This window comes from Megalops cyprinoides, chromosome 7, assembly GCF_013368585.1.
Source record: "Megalops cyprinoides isolate fMegCyp1 chromosome 7, fMegCyp1.pri, whole genome shotgun sequence".
NCBI lineage: Eukaryota > Metazoa > Chordata > Actinopteri > Elopiformes > Megalopidae > Megalops > Megalops cyprinoides.
Genome location: NC_050589.1, coordinates 11314122 through 11334204, shown reverse-complemented (window position 1 = coordinate 11334204; position 20083 = coordinate 11314122). Strand labels below are relative to the sequence as shown.

Below are 20083 nucleotides of genomic sequence, written 5' to 3'. Positions count from 1 at the left end.
TAGACCTCAGCGTGGTCAGAGTGGTCAATGTCATATTAGCAGCTTTTCCATGTATTGAAATGTCTCGAGCCACTTAAGTTGTAGCCCAGAAATAATGGCAAAGTTGTATTAATTTTTATGCAAATTGGTATCTTGACATGGACAGTGAATAAAGGTGGATCCACAGTGAATGGATGTATAAACACACAGCCTCAAGATTGCTTATCAAACTGCCTGGATCAGCTTTAGCCCCCTTCTTCCTGGGGTGGAGTGTTCTGATTGGTTTCTCTCCCTATCACTCAGATGCTGCAGGACTGTCCGAAGGCCCGGCGGGAGGTGGAGCTACACTGGCGGGCGTCGCCCTGCAGCCACATTGTGCGCATCGTGGACGTGTACGAGAACCTGTACCAGAGCAGGAAGTGCCTGCTCATCGTCATGGAGTGGTGCGTACCGCCAGGACCGCTGTGTCAGTCAGTACTGTCATTTAGCAGATGCTCTTCTTGCTGACTTTCATAGGTTACAAGTTTTCATCCGTTTATGAAGCTGTATATTTACTGAGGTAACTGTAAGTTAAGTACCGATGGTACAGCAGCAGCAACCCAGTGGGGAATTGAACTAGCAACCTTTTGGTTACAAGCCTGCTCCTTACCACTATGCCACACTGCTGCTCACTGCTGCCCAGTCAGGTATTAATGCATGTGTGACCCTTACAGAACGGGGGCCAGGGGTCTGGGGTCAGGGGTTAGAGGTCGGGATCATGACCTCACAGTATGCATTTCCCAGAATGCCTCACTTCTGTCAGCCCAGTGCAGGCTGTGCAGACTGTGGCTTCAGGTTTCGCCGGGGGGGAGGGGAGGCGGAGCTGGCGGTCCTGTCTGTGAAGCTGTGCTTCTATCTGAAGCTGCCCCTATGACCTTGCCGTAATTAGCACCTCTGGCGTCTCGCTTCTCGGATGTCTCATCCCCGCAGCCCCCTGCGTGCTAACGAGACGTCTCCAAAACACAGCCGCACACCAGTCACGGAGGTGTAGTCACGCAGATGTTGTCACGGCGATAAGCAAGCAATGAATCGGGGCCAAATCGCAGTGAGTCGGGACCATATCACAGTGAACCTCAGAGAATCCCAGCTAATGTGGAACACTTTGTCAGATTTGACATCTCCAAATGCAAGCCAAGAGCAGCACAGATCTCATTGCTACAAAGCCACACCTTAAGTGCAGGAGGTAGTCAGGGATTGTGAAGCAGGTTACAGGACTGAGTTAGCCCTGGGAGACTGAGTTGCAGGACTGAGTAATTTATGCAGGACTGACTTAAAGGACTGAGTTGCAGGAGTGAAATATGCCTGCAGGACTGAGTTACAGGACTGTTAGCCCTGAAAGGCTGAGTTACACTAATATGTTACAGGAATCAGTTATAGGACTGAATTACAGGAATGAGTTATGGCTACAGGAATGACTTACAGGACTGAGTTAGCCTTGGTCGCTACTACAGGTGTAACAGGTAACAAAGTATAACACATATGTGGGCTTTGGTGTATACCCAGAGCCATGAAGTGTTCATGTCAGATCAAATTAGGTAATTTAATAATAAGAAGAAGGAAGAAGAAAGTTATTGGTATTATTATTAATGCTTTTTTCTTGTTTTTTTACAGCATGGCTGCATATTTTGATGCAGCTGTTTTTGGGATATTGTGTCAGTTACACTTTCTTTTTTACTGATAATGAATGCTTTCCTTCACAATGTTCTTTCCCACCGGTGCGGGACGCATGGCCTGCTTCTGGTTCTCTGGGGTTTCCCCCACTGGCAGTTGCTCCTTTCCGGGTGGGAGAAGGCACTGCAGAGCACCCCTCTTCCCTTGAAACGGAGAAGAACACGCCTTTCTGTCTCCCCAGCTTTCTCTGGGAATTTACCGGGGAAAAGGTGACTGACGGGTGATTGTGACATCTTGAAACGCTGTCCATAGCAAAGTGGTCAAATTGCTCACTTGTACGGATCCTGTATGTTTTCCATAAACTGGATCATCCATATTTGCGAAAGTAAGTCTGCCACTCAAAGCATTGAAGTACCTCAGGAAGAAAATGCCTTGGCATAGACATGCTACACATACAGATCCTATACTGCCCATGTGTCCGTCTTTGTGCGTAAAAACAGCTTGAATTATGTTCACCAAATTTGGGACATCTCGTGCGACTGTTCAGCCTTCCTGTGTTTAATAGTTCTGCGACAAGGCCTAAGTAACCAGGTCAAGTGTACTGCTTTGTTCTGCTGACCGTGTTTTGCACCCGAAGCTGTGTGAACGTCCTCGTTTCCAGGAATGTTGGACAATAGTGCGTAGGTGGAAACGGGCACTTCCATAACCACAGGTGACTGAACTGTGACAAAAACACATTTCGAAAGGGTGAGTAAGTCCCTGGGTCCTCTGTGTTTGTCCCCCAAACCCCTCATGTCCCCCTGCCATGCCAGTTATGAGGAACCCAAACGGGGAGGTGGACGGAGCGCTCATATCACAGCGGGGGCTCTGACCGCCTGTGCTTTCCCTGCCCAAAAGCTGCTGCCTTCACTCTGAATGGGAACAATGTGTTCTTTTCACCTCAGATTTCTGGGATTTCCCATGGATTCATATCCTCTCAGTTTCCTAGAAATCAGCCTCTGGGAATCTCTCTCTGGAATCCAAACTCTTCCCAGGCCTCCGTGCTGCTGGACTACAGTATACACTGTAGCAGTGATGTAGTACTCGAGTCCAGGACTCGGACTTGAGTACTGTTGACTTGGACTTGGACTCGGACTCATGCATTAACTGCATTCGGACTCGTAAATCGGAGACGAGTCCTCAGATTTTTATTTTATTTTATCTTATTTTATTTTACGTAATATGCCATAATAATTTGACATAAGGTAATATCTACGTTAAGTTCAATATTAATTTCGTGCAAGATGCACTTTCCCACATGCCAGAAGTTCATGTCATACGTCATGTTTAGGAACAAAGTAATGGCGCTAAAATGCCAGGAGAAAATGTCCATAGGGATTTTCTGCTTTGCTTTTACTGATTTCTCGTGCCGTGGTTAAGAAGTGCACTGCTAAGTGTCACCGTCAAGTGGTTCAGTTGGTATTTCAGTTAAACTGTTCGTTTGTAAGTTGATGCAAATTTTATTGATTTCACTGTAAGTCGCTTTGGACAAAAAAAACTGCTAAGAACTAGGCTATAAACATGTAATCGAGGTTGCTAATTTAGCTATCAGGTAACCAGAGAAGAAGTGCTATGCAAGGGGTAGCGCTAAATTTGTTTAACATGCTTATGTTTTTGAAATGCATTGGTTACAATAAAGCACATTAGAGTGTTGTGATTGTCAGAGTGTTGTGTTTTTGAAATGTGACAAGGACATGTATGCTTAGAGATCCTTAAAATGGGTTTTAAAGACTGTGCATGTGTTTAAAAAGCTGACAGCTATGTCATTTGGATTGGACTCGACTTGGGCTTGACTCGGATCAATAGTGGACTCGACTTGGACTCGACTCAGATTTTTCTTTAATGACTTGGACTTGACTCGGACTCGAACACTGGGGAGTCGAGACTGGACTCGGGCTTGAAGTTTGGTGACTCGACTACAACACTGCACTGTAGTATATGATAGCAGATATTGCACAGCCTGCCTTTTAGAACTAAAGAAATGGTTGCGCACTAAGGACCATAGTCTAGGAGCAGTGAGCTTAAGCCCTTAATTATGAGCACTGCATTTATAAAACTGCTACATTTTTTGTTTCTTAGTCAACATTTCTTGAGAAGGATGATCCCATGCTTTTGTAAGAGGAAACACTTATGAAACGTCCACACTTTTTTCTGGGCTATCCACAGCGACCGGAAGTGGAAGTGTTCGGGTGCGGAGCCTGAAATCGGATAGATGTTACATTCACGGAATTAATTTGGTGTGGGCGTGAGCTGTGTCATTGAGAAGAGGGATGTACCGGCAACCCTCTGAACAGCAGCAGTGGTGCTGGATTGCAGGGTTTGCAGTGTTAAGGTGGCATACCAAGACAGGTCTGGCACTGCAGCGCCACACACAGACAAACCGCTTGACATTGCAGAGGGTGGAGAAGGAGGGCAGACTTTAGATTAAAGGAAGGGGTGTCACCTTAAAAGGCTCCAAATCATGATCCTGCTCCTTTTTTTTCCTACATAGCATGGACGGAGGAGAGCTGTTCAGTCGCATCCAGGACCGGGGTGACCAGGCCTTCACTGAAAGAGGTACAACAGCACCCCCCTACTGTGACTGTGTAGAACTGCACCAGACATGAGAAAGCCCGTGCTTCCACACATTAATGATAGCTGCTGTGAAGGCATGGCTACTTGTTTCAGTGTTTTTAAAGAGAAGGCTTTTCACCTTTGGGAGGAGCAGCATAAGTTGGTAAGGAAAAGTTCAACAAACTGTATCTTGCAGAAGAGCAGTGTGTTTATAAATTAAAGAAAATTGCATTTCGTTTGACCTATTGAACACATTGAGAGCATGTTCTGAACAGACTGAAACATCAGCAGTTCATTCGAATTTTGCATGAAACAGCATTTCAGCTCTTCCTTTCTTGATCTTTCCCCCTTTGGATGTAACTAAAAGCACCTAAAAGCTTCATTGGGGCACCTTGTTAATCCTTTTAATAATTAAAGCATTTCTGTTAAATTCCCGTTGAAATGAAGTGCTTAGGTCATCTCTTAAGGCCTGGGACTGCTCTTGTTGCCCTTCTGTGTGTGTTTTCTGCTCACTTTGTGGGGTTCGCAGAGTTGGACTCAGTGGGATTTCAGTGCTGTGCTTGTGCTTCCAGAGGCCTCAGATATTATGAAGAGTATAGGGGAAGCCATCCAGTTCCTGCACGCCAACAACATCGCCCACAGAGATGTCAAGGTAAGGCTTCCAGGCTTCTGCACTGCAAGTTTCTGGTTCTTTTTTTGCAGGGCACAGGCACACAACAGAGGGCTAATTTACAGTCCTCCTTTCTAACAGGGAAGAATGCAACATTCTGGGATCTTCGGTTTATCTCTCCCTCTTTAAACTCAAAATGATAAATCGGCAGCAAGAACATACAGTGCAGATCAGTCCCTCGAGTCCACATGTGAAGCATATGATCATTTTAATAAAAGCTGTGCCGTCTGCTCAGCTCTTTGTCTTAAGCCACACTTATTGGGAGGAAAGGATAATGGTATTATGGTTTCCCTGGATGGTTGAGCCTCGCAGGTGACCAGATGACATCGTAAAGCGTTTGCCTTGAGGAGAAACTGGCACTTGGTTGCCATTCCAGCTCTGTACGGGGTGCTCCAGACCACCTGTGTGGACCATGATTTCACGTGCTCTTTCTTTCAGCCAGAGAACTTGTTGTATACATCCAAAAGACCCAACGCCCTCCTCAAACTCACAGACTTTGGGTTCGCTAAGGAAACGACGACGCACAACTCCCTGGCCACGCCCTGCTACACCCCATACTACGTGGGTAAGGAAGCCTCTGTCTGCTAAGCTGTTGATTGATCGTTTGCTTGGGTAGTTTTTGTTAGTCATTGATGGAACGCGTTACATCCAGTCCGAGAGTACAACAAAAACACGAATTGCCTTAGTGCATGAAAACGGCTGTCACAGACAAACACAGGACGCATTCATGCACACAGCAGTTATAGAATGAACAATGACCAAACACATTTTTTGGTTTTTCATTCACAGCTTTCATAACGTTACAGCCTAGCGCTTAACCTCTTTGTGTTATTTTGTGCGTAGGACTCCATTTTCTGTCCTTTTTCTCCCCACATGATCGCAGCTCCAGAGGTTCTTGGTCCAGAAAAGTATGACAAGTCATGCGACATGTGGTCTTTGGGAGTCATCATGTATATCCTGTAAGTTTGTCACCCACCGACTCTGGCCCTTTCTCTGTGAGCACTTACAGCTGAAGCAGTATTGCACATCCATGCGTATGACTGTGTGCGTGTCTGTCAGCTGCTTCAAAAGTCATTGTGAATCATATTGCTCATTTCAGTCCTCTTTAGTTTTTTTTTTTTTTTATTTTGCTTCGTTTTGTTTGTTGCTGTTCCTGGGAAACACAGCCTCCTCTGTGCAGTAATGTCATATTCCCTTTTACTTTGCTCTCTATCTGATGTGAAAGGTCTTTAGATGAGAGTAAATGGTGAGAGTAATTTCAGTAGCTGTTCTCAGCCACCTGTCACCTGGAACTCTTAAATGTGTTCTGGTAAGAGGATGCGGTGACATTTTGGTGACATCACCAGAATATCCCTGTTTCACTGATGCAGCAACATGCGGGAACTTCTGAAGTGAACTTCTGGTGTAGTTTTACAAAAGTTTCCATTTCACTAATGAAGGTAGCATGCCAACACTTTTAAACCTAACAAGACATTCGCCGCTGATGGTTATTAATATTTCCCATAATTCCCTTCTCTGTGCAGGCTGTGTGGATACCCACCCTTCTACTCCAACCACGGCCTGGCCATTTCCCCAGGCATGAAGAAACGGATCCGAATGGGACAGTACGAGTTCCCCAACCCCGAGTGGTCAGAAGTGTCAGAGGAAGGTAACTGGGTCGTTTCTTCAGTGTAAGGAGTCCGATTTCTCCAAGTGGCTAATCAGAGGAAGGTAACTGGGCACTGTCTCCAATGTAGAAGTCCGATTTCGCCTTGTAGCCAGTCAGAGGAGCGTAACTTGGCAGTCTCTTCAGTCCAAGTTGCTGGCATCTCTGAGTTACCAGTCAGACACAGAGCTTTTAATTGATAGAATTCTGGCACAGGACATCCTAGGAGCAGGGGTGGAGTCGATGGCTCATTGCAGAGGGGGTGAGGACCTGTTGTGGGCCCGTATACGGCCTATTATAGGCTGTATGGTGATGCAAGATAAATCCAAGGGGAAACTTACAGAGATGGAAGGGTGGAACGGAGAGAAATGCGGATTACAATGAGGTGTGCTATTTCAGCACACCTCATTGTGTGAGACGGGAAATAAAACAAGACTGCTGGCGATCGCCTAGTTCCCACTTTGGGACTCGAACAAAGGGCATAATTTTTCTGTTGGTACACTTACACAAGGATACTGGACAGGGAATAAAGTTTTCTGTAACTCTATTGTGTCTCTGCTCATTCAGAATAAATATCGTGGCGAGAAACTTGGCTAGGGGTCGGTCGAAACTATTACGGCCTCAGTCTGACTTTATATTTTTCAAGACACACAAACAAACTTAACTTTATTCAAAATATTCAACGAAATAACAAAATGCATGTTCAGTCAGGCAGATTGGGCCCAAGGTGGGCCCCTTTGTAACCGGAAGAATCATGGGCCCGGGGCAGCCGCACCCTCTGCCCCCCGCTCGCTCCGCTACAGCCGAGGAGGGAAATGGACCGAGGTGATATGTGGCTTTGTGAGAGTATTAAGGGTGTAAAGTGTCTCTTTCGGAGGGTGGTACAGGTGTGCAGTACAGGTGTGCCTCAGTTTTGGGAGGGTAATTAGGGCATACTTCTGTGAGGTGTGTTTGGAAAAAGAAATGGAATAAAAAAAAAATGGATGTTTGGGTATGGATGTTATGGATCTTTGGATGTTATGGATCTCGAGTACAGGAACGTTCTTTGGGTTTACTAAGCTGATCACTTGTTGCACTGTGTTTCCAGCTAAGCAGCTGATTCGCCACCTGCTGAAGACCGAGCCCACCCAGAGGATAACCATCACTGAGTTCACGAACCATCCCTGGATCAACGTAAGTCCCACGATATTGCTGCACGTAGGGCATGGAAGCAGTGGTAGCTTGCGTGGAACAGCAGGATGAAACGCAGGGAAAGTGTTTTGTTGAACTTACAGAAAAGTGTCTTTCAGCCTTATAAGGGCGTTGAATTTGGTGCACAATTTCCAATTAGACAAACACGTAGCATGACATGACAGTTGGTGGTACTGCTGTTAACTAAATTAAATCAACTGCTAATTTAAATTAACTACTGCTAAGTGAAAACAGCCCTCTGTGTCTTAAATAACCAGAGACATCAGCGTAGTATAGCTAGTTTACAGAATCAGTTCAGGTTAGTTGAAACCTTGCTGAGGTACCCCACCCTGGGTTGGAACCTGCAACCCACTAAATGCAAGCCCAGCTCCTGGACTACTGTGTGGCACAGCCTCCCTGCAGTCGGCGATGATACAGATGAATGAGGCAGAGTGTGGTGTGGGTGAGGCTGGAGTTATCCTTGTCCCAGGAGTATTGCCTGTCACTGTTTGTGAATGAAGAGAAGGAAAAAAGCTAAAAATACTGCGAAAAACACGTCTGCCCATGCACGCATACTGACTGTATACATGCACCTGCACATGCATAAGCAGACATATAGAAAGACACACACACACACACAAACATACGCATACACAGGAAGACAGACAGATACACACACATGCATGCAGACAGGCACAAACACATACACATGCACAGACATACAGTCAGACAGACTGACAAACACACACACACACACACACACACACACACACACACATCAAGAAAGCAATGACCATAAGTAAGGGATGAGGATTTCCACTGTCTGATTGGCAGCATGGACTTAATTTTCTCTCCCCCCTGCCCCCCTGTGCAGCAGTCGATGGAGGTGCCCCAGACCCCCCTCCACACCAGCCGCGTCCTCAAAGAAGAGAAGGACACCTGGGAGGATGTCAAGGTGAGAGCTGCTGCTGGGGTCGGATGTGGGCGGTGCCATGGGCTGTTGAAGCTCACAGTAGTTGATGCAGCAAACACGTTGCCCAGCAACAAATTGCAGAACACTGTGTGGTATGTGTTCAGTAACTGTGTTCAGGCTTCAGTTCCCGTGAATGAAGTGTGAACATTTGTGAATGAATTGGTCAAATAGATCTTTTTGTTCATTGGCTTTGGAATGTCACAGTCAAGTGTTGATGTGTGGGTATATTCTTAGAGAGACTGCACACAATATTGGTCTCTGGAGGAAGAATTTAAACCTCTTTAAACCTGTATTATAGGGGCTTTTTTGTTTTGTTTTTGGATTGGTGCTGCACAAATGAACAGATATGTCAATAATGTGAATGGCTCATTCTTTACACTTAGCCCACTATATTAGCCGATCCACACACTATAAAGATTTGTGAATCTGCATGGCATTTTTTTTAGTGGTACTGCAAAAAGCCTTAGCTCTTATTGCGTACTATTTGATTTGCTTCAGTGTGTTAAGGGGGTTTTAATGGGGAATTGTGGGCTTGTTTTGTTCGGAAGGTCATATTTTAAATTTGTGTTTGTGTTGCTGTGTGCAGGAGGAAATGACCAGTGCTCTGGCCACAATGCGTGTTGATTATGAGCAAATAAAAATTAAGACCATTGAGGATTCCTCCAATCCGCTTCTGATGAAGAGGAGGAAGAAGGCCAACAATGTGGCCGGAGAGACGCCTGCCCTCTGAGGGAAGCACACAAACATAAACACACACACGCACGCACACACAGACACACACACGATAACAGCGACACAAAGGAAGCAATAACTGTCAGTGTAACAAAAACAGAATTATTAATGTCATAGAGCATGAACTTTCATACAAACCTAAAATATCTATATTTTTAATTTTCGTTATTGATTTTACTTTTTTAGCACCGTTTCTTTTTATTACTTGGTCTTTTTGATGAACCGAGCACTCCTCTGTGTGGTGAAAGCATAATCACAGTTAAGCACTGCAAGACGGATTACGATCAATGAGAAGGGTAGGAGGGGACTAAAGTAATACAGTTTTGATAAATGCAGATCTCATTGTTAATATTTCTATTTTCATATTGAGTTATTATCTCCTCAGCCCAGCAAGCTGCAGAAGCACACTTGTGTAAGCCTTTTAAACCACCCTTTTCCCAGTGCATTAACAGTAGCCATTAGTAGTTCAGCCAAGACCTCATCCGTCAGCAATATGTAGTGTTGTTTTTTTGTTTTTTGTTTCAAATATAATATGTTCTTGGATGCCTTGTGAAAAGGATGATGCCCTTCCAGTGTACTGTGCATTCTGTTCTTCGGTAAGCCATCGAATGTTGTCAGATCTTGGTCCAGTGCTGTGAATTTTAGCCTCCGAATAGCGCCTCCTGCAGGCGGTACCCTCATGTTACGCAGCACTCGGCCTTATTGTCGGGGCAGACTGGATAGCAGGCGTTGGTGCCGTGGACTTTGTGCTTTGGGTCCCCTCGGTCGTGCGTTGTATAGTAGACTCCACGAGGGTAGACGCCATCAAAAAGAGATGTGAATATCTCTGTTTTATTTTTTATTTTTATCTCTTTTTGTTTTTTTTTTTTTTTAAGTGTTACGCAGCGGACTGTGCAAACTTAATCGGTCTCTGGGGTGTATCTGTGTCATATTACACCTCCTGTCTTATTTTCATGAGTGGGCTTTTTCCCCCCATTGACTGATGCTAGGCTTGAACAGTTTGATAGTGTTATTTGTGTGCAAACAGTTGTTGAAAACATGTTCACTGGAATGGGGATGTGAACTCCGTGTTGGGTACGATGTCTGTGCAGATGCACCCAGGGCGAAATGATCCCCTCCCTCCCACTGTGTTAAGCCCTTGTGGGTGAATGACTGTTCTGAGACCAGCTGTTGGCCCGGTGTGCCGAAAGAGGAGACCATCTGTCTGCGTGAAGAGAAGAACCTGCCCATTGTGATGGGTTAAGTTCCAGAGTTACAGTTACAGGATAATCTCCCTCCATGCTAGCGATTTAAGGCCAGCCCTTTCATTTTTGGGGAGCTTCTCCTGCAGTTTTGATTGAAAGCATTGGTAGCTGTACAAGTGTGTCTGTCTGTTTCTCAGTGTTTAATTCTGTACTGTACTTAATAAATGTGCAGGCACTGTACTGGCCTTCTGTGTGGGACTTTTTGATCTAAACCACGACCACAACCACGTTTGGCTGAAATGCTGCCCCTGTTGGACACAGCTATTTTTTTGTTTGTTAGTTTTTTTTTTTTTTTTGGACCACAGTTCCATCAGTGCCTAAGGACATGTTTGCACATAGATGCTGACCCCCCACTACCGTGCTACATTAGCCCTCACCCTGTTCCTTGGAGAGGTGTTTTCATGCACCTGGTTTTATGAACTCTGCTGTTTTCTGCTTGTGTTAGTTTCAGTTGAGCTCTCAGTTTCATCCATTGCGAAGACTGATCTGACGTCACTTAGCAGGTAAGGTGTCCTTTTACAGTTATAGCAGAGTGAGGGTTCACAAACCTTAAAATGCTCAGAGCTGTTGTGTTGTCAGTGACTTTGCTAAAAAGAACATATCACAGTGTTGTGCTGCAGACAGTTTTGTGTCTTTTTCTGTTGATTCCTTTGAGTCTGATTGACAGCACATGGTATCTCCACCCATTATGGAGTTCATGAAGGCCCAGTCACCCTGTCTCTGACTGGCTTCTGGATTCCAAAATGACTCTTGAGTTTCCACAGTGTGTGGGTGGAGGTTTAAAGACACCCCCACATGCAGCAGCAGTGTGGTGTAGTGGTGAGGAGCAGGGCTAGTAATCAAAAGGTTGCTTGTTCACTTCCCTGCTGGGGCACTACTTTTGTTCTCTTGGCAAATATTGAGCTGTGTAAATGGATAAAATTGTAACGTGTAAGTTGCTCTGGATAAGAGCCATCTGCTAAATGACAATAATGTAATGTAAATACTGGCTTCCGGTGCAGCAGCTGTGGTGGAAGTCAAGAAACGTTGCCCAATGGAATGATGTCACAGAGACAATATTCACTCATTCATCCTGCATCAACCTTTTGGTCCATTCTTTCATCCCCATTTTCTTACACTTGCACCTGTGGTCAGTTTTAAGGTAAATCTGTTGGTTCTCTCGATTTTGTGTCCGATGCTGCTGTCAGGTGCTGCTGTTCTAATGTTCAGGTCTGCTTTTACTTTGAATTAAAACACTTTGGACAACTTGCAATGTTTGTTCTCTGTACACATGTAATCAGGAGTGCGTGCCTGCGTGCGTGCGTCTGGTTTTTATTTGTGGTGATAGGACAAGTCGTGTAAGTGCATTCCTGAATATGGGAGCCTTAGATTGAACATGTGTTTGTGTACATTTCTGTATGTGTAAATGCATGTTTATATTGAATCACCATCGTAAAATTTTCAGAGAGCAGCCAGAGGTAGCCATAGCTTTTGCAGGGTGAAAACCCAGAAGGATTTGACTTTGATGACTCCAAAAAATACCACTCCCTCTGTGCTACACCCAGCTGGTTAGCCTCATACTCTCTCCTGGTGAGCCCAGCATTATTTCTGCTGCTTCCAGGAGGAATTTCTTCTCTGGTGAGCCAATGCAAAGCCACAGGGCTCCCATTCTCCAAGCCCTGCCCACCTCACCAACCCCATCACAGCATAAAAGAACAGGTATGTATGCACCGTCACAGATATTACATTCCCTGGGTGTACATTCAGCAATGTGTTCTTAACATTAGAAATTTTGACATCTGGCTATGCTGAAGATGAGTTTTAAGCATTAATATCCATGATGTGGGTGTGGCCAAAGAAAGATCAGCCATAGCAAGCAGAGCGATCCAGACAGTGCTGGAACCCACCAATCAGAACCTCTTAGACAAGGAGGACAGGACGAACACTGAGATAAATAATTGTCCACTGAACCTGTGGAGCATCCTGTATTGTATTAGGATATTATTTTTCATGTTGCAAAGCAAAATATGAAGTTTAGCTCTCCTTATGCATGTCACAACGCATTACATGAAACATTGGACAAGTAAACCAATCAACCTTTGCAGCTATAAAGGAGGGATTTGAGATTTGGTGCATAATTTTACTGAAAAGGTAAAAAAGAGCATAAGGTTTGTGTGTGTGTGTGTGTGTTTGAAAGAGAGAAAGCTTTGAGCTTAGCTAATTTGTGTATGTATACATTTGCCCGCAAAGGGAAATTTGTTATTCTTAATTGCACAGAAACCATTCAGAATAGTAGCTGATGGTTCCTGCGGTCACATGTATTGTCATAAAAAGGTGTCTGGTCTTTCAGGTAGACCTGTGATGTGCATTGATTGTACCATGAAGACATTGCATTGCTTTTTATCGTGCTGGCTGCAGGGTGGTTGGTTTAAAAGTGCAGAGAGCTTTGCATTCTACCCATAATGCAATCTGTTAGAATGAAATCCATGCATCTTCATGATTTCAACTCATCAATGACCTGTCATTTTCTGTGCTTTGCCTGTGCGGTGGAGCTGACAGTTTACTAAGGATTCCCTCAGTAAAGCTTAGCTGTTATGTCGCTTGGGAGCTTGCATGTTGTTGCTAGCTGTACTGACCTACAATTGCTTATTGTTGAGGGGTACCATAAGGGATATCATCAGGGCTTAAAGCATAAGGGCTTAAAGCACCACAATTGTAAGTCTACTTTTATTTGCCATCGTTCCAGCTCAGGTATCAAGTTATTCACTACTAATTGTGCATGTCACTGCCCGGTCTTTGCAGTGAAAGTCTGCGTGCTTAGGAAGGTGTGTCAGGAGACTCTGCAGTTTAGATAAGATTCTGAGCTCAATATTCTGAGTATAGTGAGCACCATAAGAGCACAGAGACACACAAAGCAAGAATATCCTACATGTGCAGTCCCATGTGAAGTCTCTTTCAGTTCTGCTCACATTCATTGAGCACTTGTCTTAGACAACCATTGATGGACTGTGCGATTTCTCAGATGGTAAATATTTGACGTGTTCCAAATACTTGCTGATGAATATCTTTCCAATGAGGTGGGCTAAGTCATAAATCGAGCTCGTAGTAATACTAGGAGAGATTCCTGTTCGTCTGACAGACCGCACATTGCTCAGAAATGCATTCATTGTGTGTGTCGTAAATGTGTAGGCGTTTATTTTTAAAATGTGTGGTACTTTACACGATAACCGCATGTGTTAGGTTAGCCTGGCCTTTTTTGTGCCATGCAGCCCGCTGCAGCTCGGTCTCAGGGGTTGAAACTGCATGCTGTGGAACGCTGGCGTTGTATGTTCCCGCTCCCTGTCACACTGTACGCACTTCAGTGGTTCTGCTTCATAAGCCACCCAGCCACACTCTGATGCCTCGTCTGAGCCGCCTTCCCGCCCCGCTTCCTGTTTTATCCGACTGCTCTTCTCTCTGCTGTCGTCTGTTTCAGCCTGATTGAGGCTGATTCCCGCCACTCTTGTGATTTAAAAAGTAAAAAAAAAAAAAAAGACATCAGTGATTCATCTGCAGCTGACCTTCAGGCTCAGAGATTGACGGTTGGATTGATTTTGTGATCTCAGTATGACTGTTTGGTCTGGAGGACATCACCCACCCCCCCACCACGGGGCCACCCTATGCCTGCTCACAGTGTTTCCACTCATCGCACACTACAGAATTCGCCAGTTTTGCTGAGCTTGGTTTTTTTTTTTTTTTTAATGTGTTTTAATAAGTGTTGTAGGTGTTCATTTAGAGGAAGGAAATCTCCAGTGTGTGAACAGATGCAGTGAAATCTGAGGGTGGGCAAGAATTGGCAGATGTGGCTCATTCAGCTGAGACTTGAGTTCTGTATGAGGAACAGTGTGGTTTGGCCCGGAGCCAGAAGCTTTCAGAAATAGCATCCATTAAAACAGGAATGCTACATTGATGTATTAATTACAGTAAAGTCAGTGCCCTCTCACAGGAGGTCAGCATCCCAGTTTGTAAAATACATGTGTGTTATTTCTCTTTACATATTGATAAAATGTTGCATGTTATGCATTAGAGTGCAATGATGCAAAATGCAGAATGAAACTCAAAATCATATCTAAGTACACATGTAGCGACGTATTTTGCATTTGAAATAAGTGTGCTGTTTGTGTATTGCATCTTAATGAGCTGTTGACATAGTTCAGCTTCCTCTGTTCTGAGTAAACCCCCTTTGAACAGAAGATACTCAATGAAACAATTCAAAAAGGTTATATTTCTTTGCTTAGTAGGTGCTGAGTGGATCTTCTTATTCAGAACAACTTGCATAGCTTACTGTTTCTATATTATCCATTTATACAGCTGGATATTTACTGAAGCAATCTGGGTTAAATATCTTGACCATGGGCACAACAGCAGTGCCCCCACCAGCAATCAGCAACCTTCAGGTTACAAGTGCTGCTCTTTACCACTATTTGGCACAACAATTAATATCAGTTAGAAAAGAAAGACAACCTTGTTCAAAGGCGTGTGATTACTAAGTTGAAGTGGGAGAGCTTGAGACTCGTCACTCAGTGTGTGAGAGCTGCGGTGTCTGTTGCTATACCCCAACTCCCTACTTGCACGAGAGTCTTTGAGACAGATCCACTTTCGGTCTCTGTCACTCACAGCCACCCCTCTCTCCGACCCTGACAAGTTTTTCTTTTCAGTGGCAGTCTGGGTCTTGATCTTTCGAAATGTGAGGTCCAAAAAACCCCCTCAAAACTGCACATCTGCTCTGCTTGTTAGACGGCAAATAGAAAGTAGTTCTCGCGAAGTGTCTTTGTGGTAGATTTTGTTATTGCAGAATCAGAATTGAGAATTCCAGATATCATGCATGCATTCATGTTTTGACTCATTGTTGATGGCATCATGTGTCATATTTCCTATGGTTGGGTGCGCAGTGAAGTCCTCTCTCTTGGTAAGTTTAGGACTTCTTGAAGAAGTGGGGGGTTTCAGTGAGGAAACTTGTAAATATGAAAACAGGTTTAGTGAACTTGCAGGCTTTACACAGCTGTGTGGTGTCTGCTGGGTCTTCAGGGGAACCGTCCGGTCACAGAGTATGACTGAATCCAGTAATGTCAAGCCTTCTGACAAAACCAGTGGAAGCAGGGGACCCTGGGGAGAGTGGAGGTGAGAAGTTCATTGGAGAGGGAACAGTGTCAACCCCCACAGCATCTCAGTGTTCACACTGTGCCAATTGCTGAAATTGGTGTATTGCCATATTTTGGGCAACAGCGTAGCATAGTGGGAAGGAGCAAGGCTCGTAAATGAAAGGTTGCTGGTTTGATGCCTTACTGGGTTACTGCTGCTGTACCCTTGGGCGACGTACTTAACCCAGAATTGCCTCAGTAAATATCCAGCTGTATAAATGAGTAGCATGTAAAAAAGTGAAGCTCCCATTTGATTTAGCGATTACCTTCTCAGCTTCAGCTGTAAGTCTCCATCCAAGCGAATTGCTCAAAGGATTTGTACTGTCCAGTCACACTGTGAATGAGGTCAAAGCCCTATGCTGTGAAAGGAGTGAAACAAACATGGATGAAAAGGTTTAGGTTTTGCGATCTCTTCCAGAAACCGGAAAGCAGTCACATGCATCAAAGAGCTAATCGCCCAGGTAACACTTACCTGTGCCATGTTACTGTCACTGGGCCAGTGGTAATGGAACTGATAAATATGGACTCAAATGGCAGGGAATGGAGTTTCTATTAAAAATTTCACCTCAGCCTCAGGTAAGAGAGGATCTTTAACCCCAGAGAGTTAAGAAAGGTGACAAAGTCAAAAATTCACCTGGAAACACAAACAAACCAATTTGTTTTGTTATTACCAGCTTTGATTAGTTCTGCACAAGAAACGCATCATCACAAAAAATGGTGAAATTCCAAGAACGGCACGATGGTACATACATCAGAATTTCATCATAGTTCTGTATAATTTGTCATGCGCGTCATAGTTCCACACATCAAAATGCACTAGAGTGACTTCTTTTTGGCTGAGGAGAGTGTGGTACATTCCAGTTTGAATGCTTCTGGCACATTGATGGTAATACCTTGCGTCACTTTGTAACAGTTCTGTATCCGTAAAAGGCTTTCTGTAATGAGAATCTCAAAATCGCAAAATGTGTAAGAGCGCCGTTTCTCACTTCATGTTCGTAAGATGATATGAGACTGTAAAACACATGAGATTTACAGTTACTGCGGCCTGGAATGCCAGGCACACATTGGTCCATGCATGTTTTTTTTTATAGTGCATCTCAGTTGGTCATGTTGTTGCACATAGATTAGGGGCAGTGTCTGTGACCAGTGTCGACTGTCTCAGGGGGAGGGTAATAGTCTTGAGCAAGACCATAACCACATATGACTTGTGTAAATATGCACACACGTCAGACCTTTGGCCAAAGCCATTCTCGTACTGCACAGACACAGGGGGAAGCGCACAAAGCCTCCAGCTCCATTTACCCTGGCTATAACGTTCCACTTTCTACATCGTGCAGCTTTCTCTCACTCCAGTCTCAGGCACCTTAAGCTTCTTGTTAATGAGCCTCAGACGCTGACTAGCTCGTCCTGTGGCCTGCACTGCGTATCCTGACTCGTGAGCTGCCCCAGGAAATCTCCAGCTGTGTAAAGGGACGACGCACAGAGCCGTGCAATGCGTGAGCTGCGTGGTAAAGCAGCCCACGGCGTGAGAGAAGGATGACAACAGCGGTTTTATCATGCTGAGCGGCTCTCCCTCTGACTGGCGCGCTGATGGTGGGCTCTGATCTAAGATCGACATCTCGATTATGAAACGGTTATGAAATGAATGTGAAGTGAACTCAGAAAGAGTTCAGGCGACGAGGAAGGAAGTCAACCCTCTGGGTTCAGAGTCGTCTGCTGGATAGTTATTTGTGCTTGCCGCCGTTTCCTGAGAAACAGAGAGAAACGCAGGGTTTCTGGGAAGTCACGTGGTATTTGTCCACACCGCGGCTGGTTTGGGGGTGCCCTGAGAGGAGGGGTGTAGGTTCCTGTGTGTTTGTGGGAGTCTGATGCCCTTTTCCACCAGCATGTTATACTGTGACTTTTAGCAACAAAGAGTGAAACTTGTGTGCCCGTTACTAACCTGTCTTTTTCCTGGGACTGAGACTGGGCAAGACTTGGGAAAGACTGTGCTCCATAGGAGCAGCTTAATGACATTACACACAACTTCTTCATGCATGCTGATGACATCACACTTGGCCCGGTGCTATGGGGGGGGCTTAAGGGTTTGTTTCACCGCCAGACTGACCTCACTGCACCTCCAGTTGTCTCTTTGTATCCCAATGTCTGCATAGTATTTATGACTTTTTGTGCACCTCCGTGGATTGCAGTTGCACCCCTCTATATTTTATCCTGGTGCCAAGCCTGCCTCACGCACAGCTACCTGATTAGTGTTAATTACATCTCTCACAACTGCCTGAGGGATGTTAATAATGTCACTCACAACTGCTTGATTGGTGCTGTAGTCATTTTAAAAGTTTCTTGCTTTGCTGACACTTAAGTGGAAAGCCAAGCAGCTTCCACACCTTGGATGTGTGATGGCTCACCTGCAGGGGGAGGGGAGTGCACACTGAGGATTCCATTCCTGCTCTTCCATCCTTTGCTGCGGCGTGCACCACATACATGTGCAGAAGCAGCATTGTTTTTTTTTTTTTTTCCTGCATAAGTGTGAAGGCAGGGGAGTGCTTCCAAGCCCTACCAAGTAGTAACTCCTCCCAGGTCCCAGTCTGAGGCCATGTCGTGTCAGACATGGGCATAGCACAGCAGGCTGAAAGAAGAGCATCATGGGAGTTCAGAGTGGGACCAGGATGTTCTGCTTTTCTGTGAACAAAGCTGTCGTGTTTAAAGGAGCTGTACTACTTCCATGTATTTAAAGTGTATAGTGCCCACAAATGTGGTGGTTTAAAAAAATGAACCATTCTGAGTTTTTGTACATTGCAAATGTGCTTCTTCAGTGGTTGTGAGGATGTATGGTATGAAACAAAACCTTCTGCATTATGTTTATGATTTATTTGTTTTAACCTGCTCTATGACTGGTGATATACTGGAGGCTCTGGTGTCCCAGATTGCTCCACCACTCTGAGCTGTTCTCTCTGGATGATGACAACATGGGGGCTAGTTGTAGTTGTAGTTTTTGGGGCTAGTTGTGTTGATCAAGTGGAGGAAAATTTGCCATCTCACATCTACCTGTTGCTCAGTGTGTTTGAGACAGTCCTTAATGAATTTGTGTGACCTCTGAGGTCAAGGGTAACTGTCTACATTATGTTGGGTTGTAGCTAGCGTGTGTGTGGTCCGTCCAAGCCAATTCATGGTTCAGGACTGGTGGCAACAGCTAAACAGCTAAACAGGTCACACCTCTTTTCACATGGAGAAATGGTGTTCCAACAATGGAGATAACTTATTTTTGTCGATTAGCGATACAATTTATCATCTTAGTAGCCAAATAACCTCTTGAGGAGCGTGAAGCAATTTTCACATTGCATTTAAATTAGTTTGCAAATTACGTGAATTGCAACTAATACAAATATTATGTCAAAGTTGCCCTCCAAAAATCTGCTTATTGTTTGAATTGGCTTCAACTGCCTGCCCAGTTGTAAATGACTATGAGTGTGGTTACTGTAACTGTGCTGTACTGTTTTCAGAACAGGAAGTGCTTGCAGCTTCCCTCTTGTCATAACAGCTGAAAATGAGAGAACTTGTTTCCCAGTCCAGTGGTGAATCTCCAAGCGTATGGACTCTTAGCACCACACTCATTTTTCCCTCTCATACTTTTCATCACGACCCCTTGGGCTGTTCCTCTGTTTTGCGTTGCTATGCTGTCATCCTTATAATTCACTAGTATTCATCAGAATATATGACCTGTGCATCCATGTGGACAGGGGCGCTAACGTTACTGTCAAACCTCAGCGGGTGTTTGGAAACACACACCTGAGGTAGTGTTTACCTGGAGGCATCTTTGGTTCTGTTGCTGGTGTCAAGAGCCACATCAGTTGCCTCTTAAGCTTAGCCCAGCTAGAGAGAGCTCAGCCAGTCTGCTATTACAGGAACTTCAGCTACAGCCCAGCTAGCGCTAACATCCCCATGCCTCATCAGTCTCTGCTGTCTTCCATATGACCAAGGCTACCTACAGAAAACTGGAAACTACCAGCTACTGCTGGTAACTACTCTATTTATGTCATACGTGCGACAATTGCGACATCCGTGGTGTATACGTGCTGCTTCATGAAAGCGTTTGCTCATATTAAGATATGATATTGTACATTGACAAATAAATATGTATCATCCACCAAGTGACATGATTTCAGCTGCCCCCATCCATCCTATATTTCCAACAGAAATGTCCTGAAGTATGATTAACACTTGAACATAATTAATAATGTCTGAGCAATACATAGAAAGCATTTAGCTCGC

General features: G+C 44.7%; 1 protein-coding gene across 1 annotated transcript in view; it reads left to right on the top strand.

The window, feature by feature from the left end:
- Positions 1-10869, top strand: part of LOC118780565 (MAP kinase-activated protein kinase 2-like) — a 32607-nt gene extending 21738 nt beyond the window's left edge. The window contains exons 2-10 of the mRNA XM_036533138.1: positions 283-422; positions 4160-4224; positions 4794-4873; positions 5330-5456; positions 5775-5850; positions 6415-6539; positions 7624-7709; positions 8581-8661; positions 9266-10869. Coding sequence (XP_036389031.1) covers positions 283-422; positions 4160-4224; positions 4794-4873; positions 5330-5456; positions 5775-5850; positions 6415-6539; positions 7624-7709; positions 8581-8661; positions 9266-9409 — 924 coding nt within the window. The 3' untranslated portion in view covers positions 9410-10869. The remainder of the gene's footprint in view (positions 1-282; positions 423-4159; positions 4225-4793; positions 4874-5329; positions 5457-5774; positions 5851-6414; positions 6540-7623; positions 7710-8580; positions 8662-9265) is intronic.
- The last annotated feature ends 9214 nt before the right edge of the window (positions 10870-20083 follow it).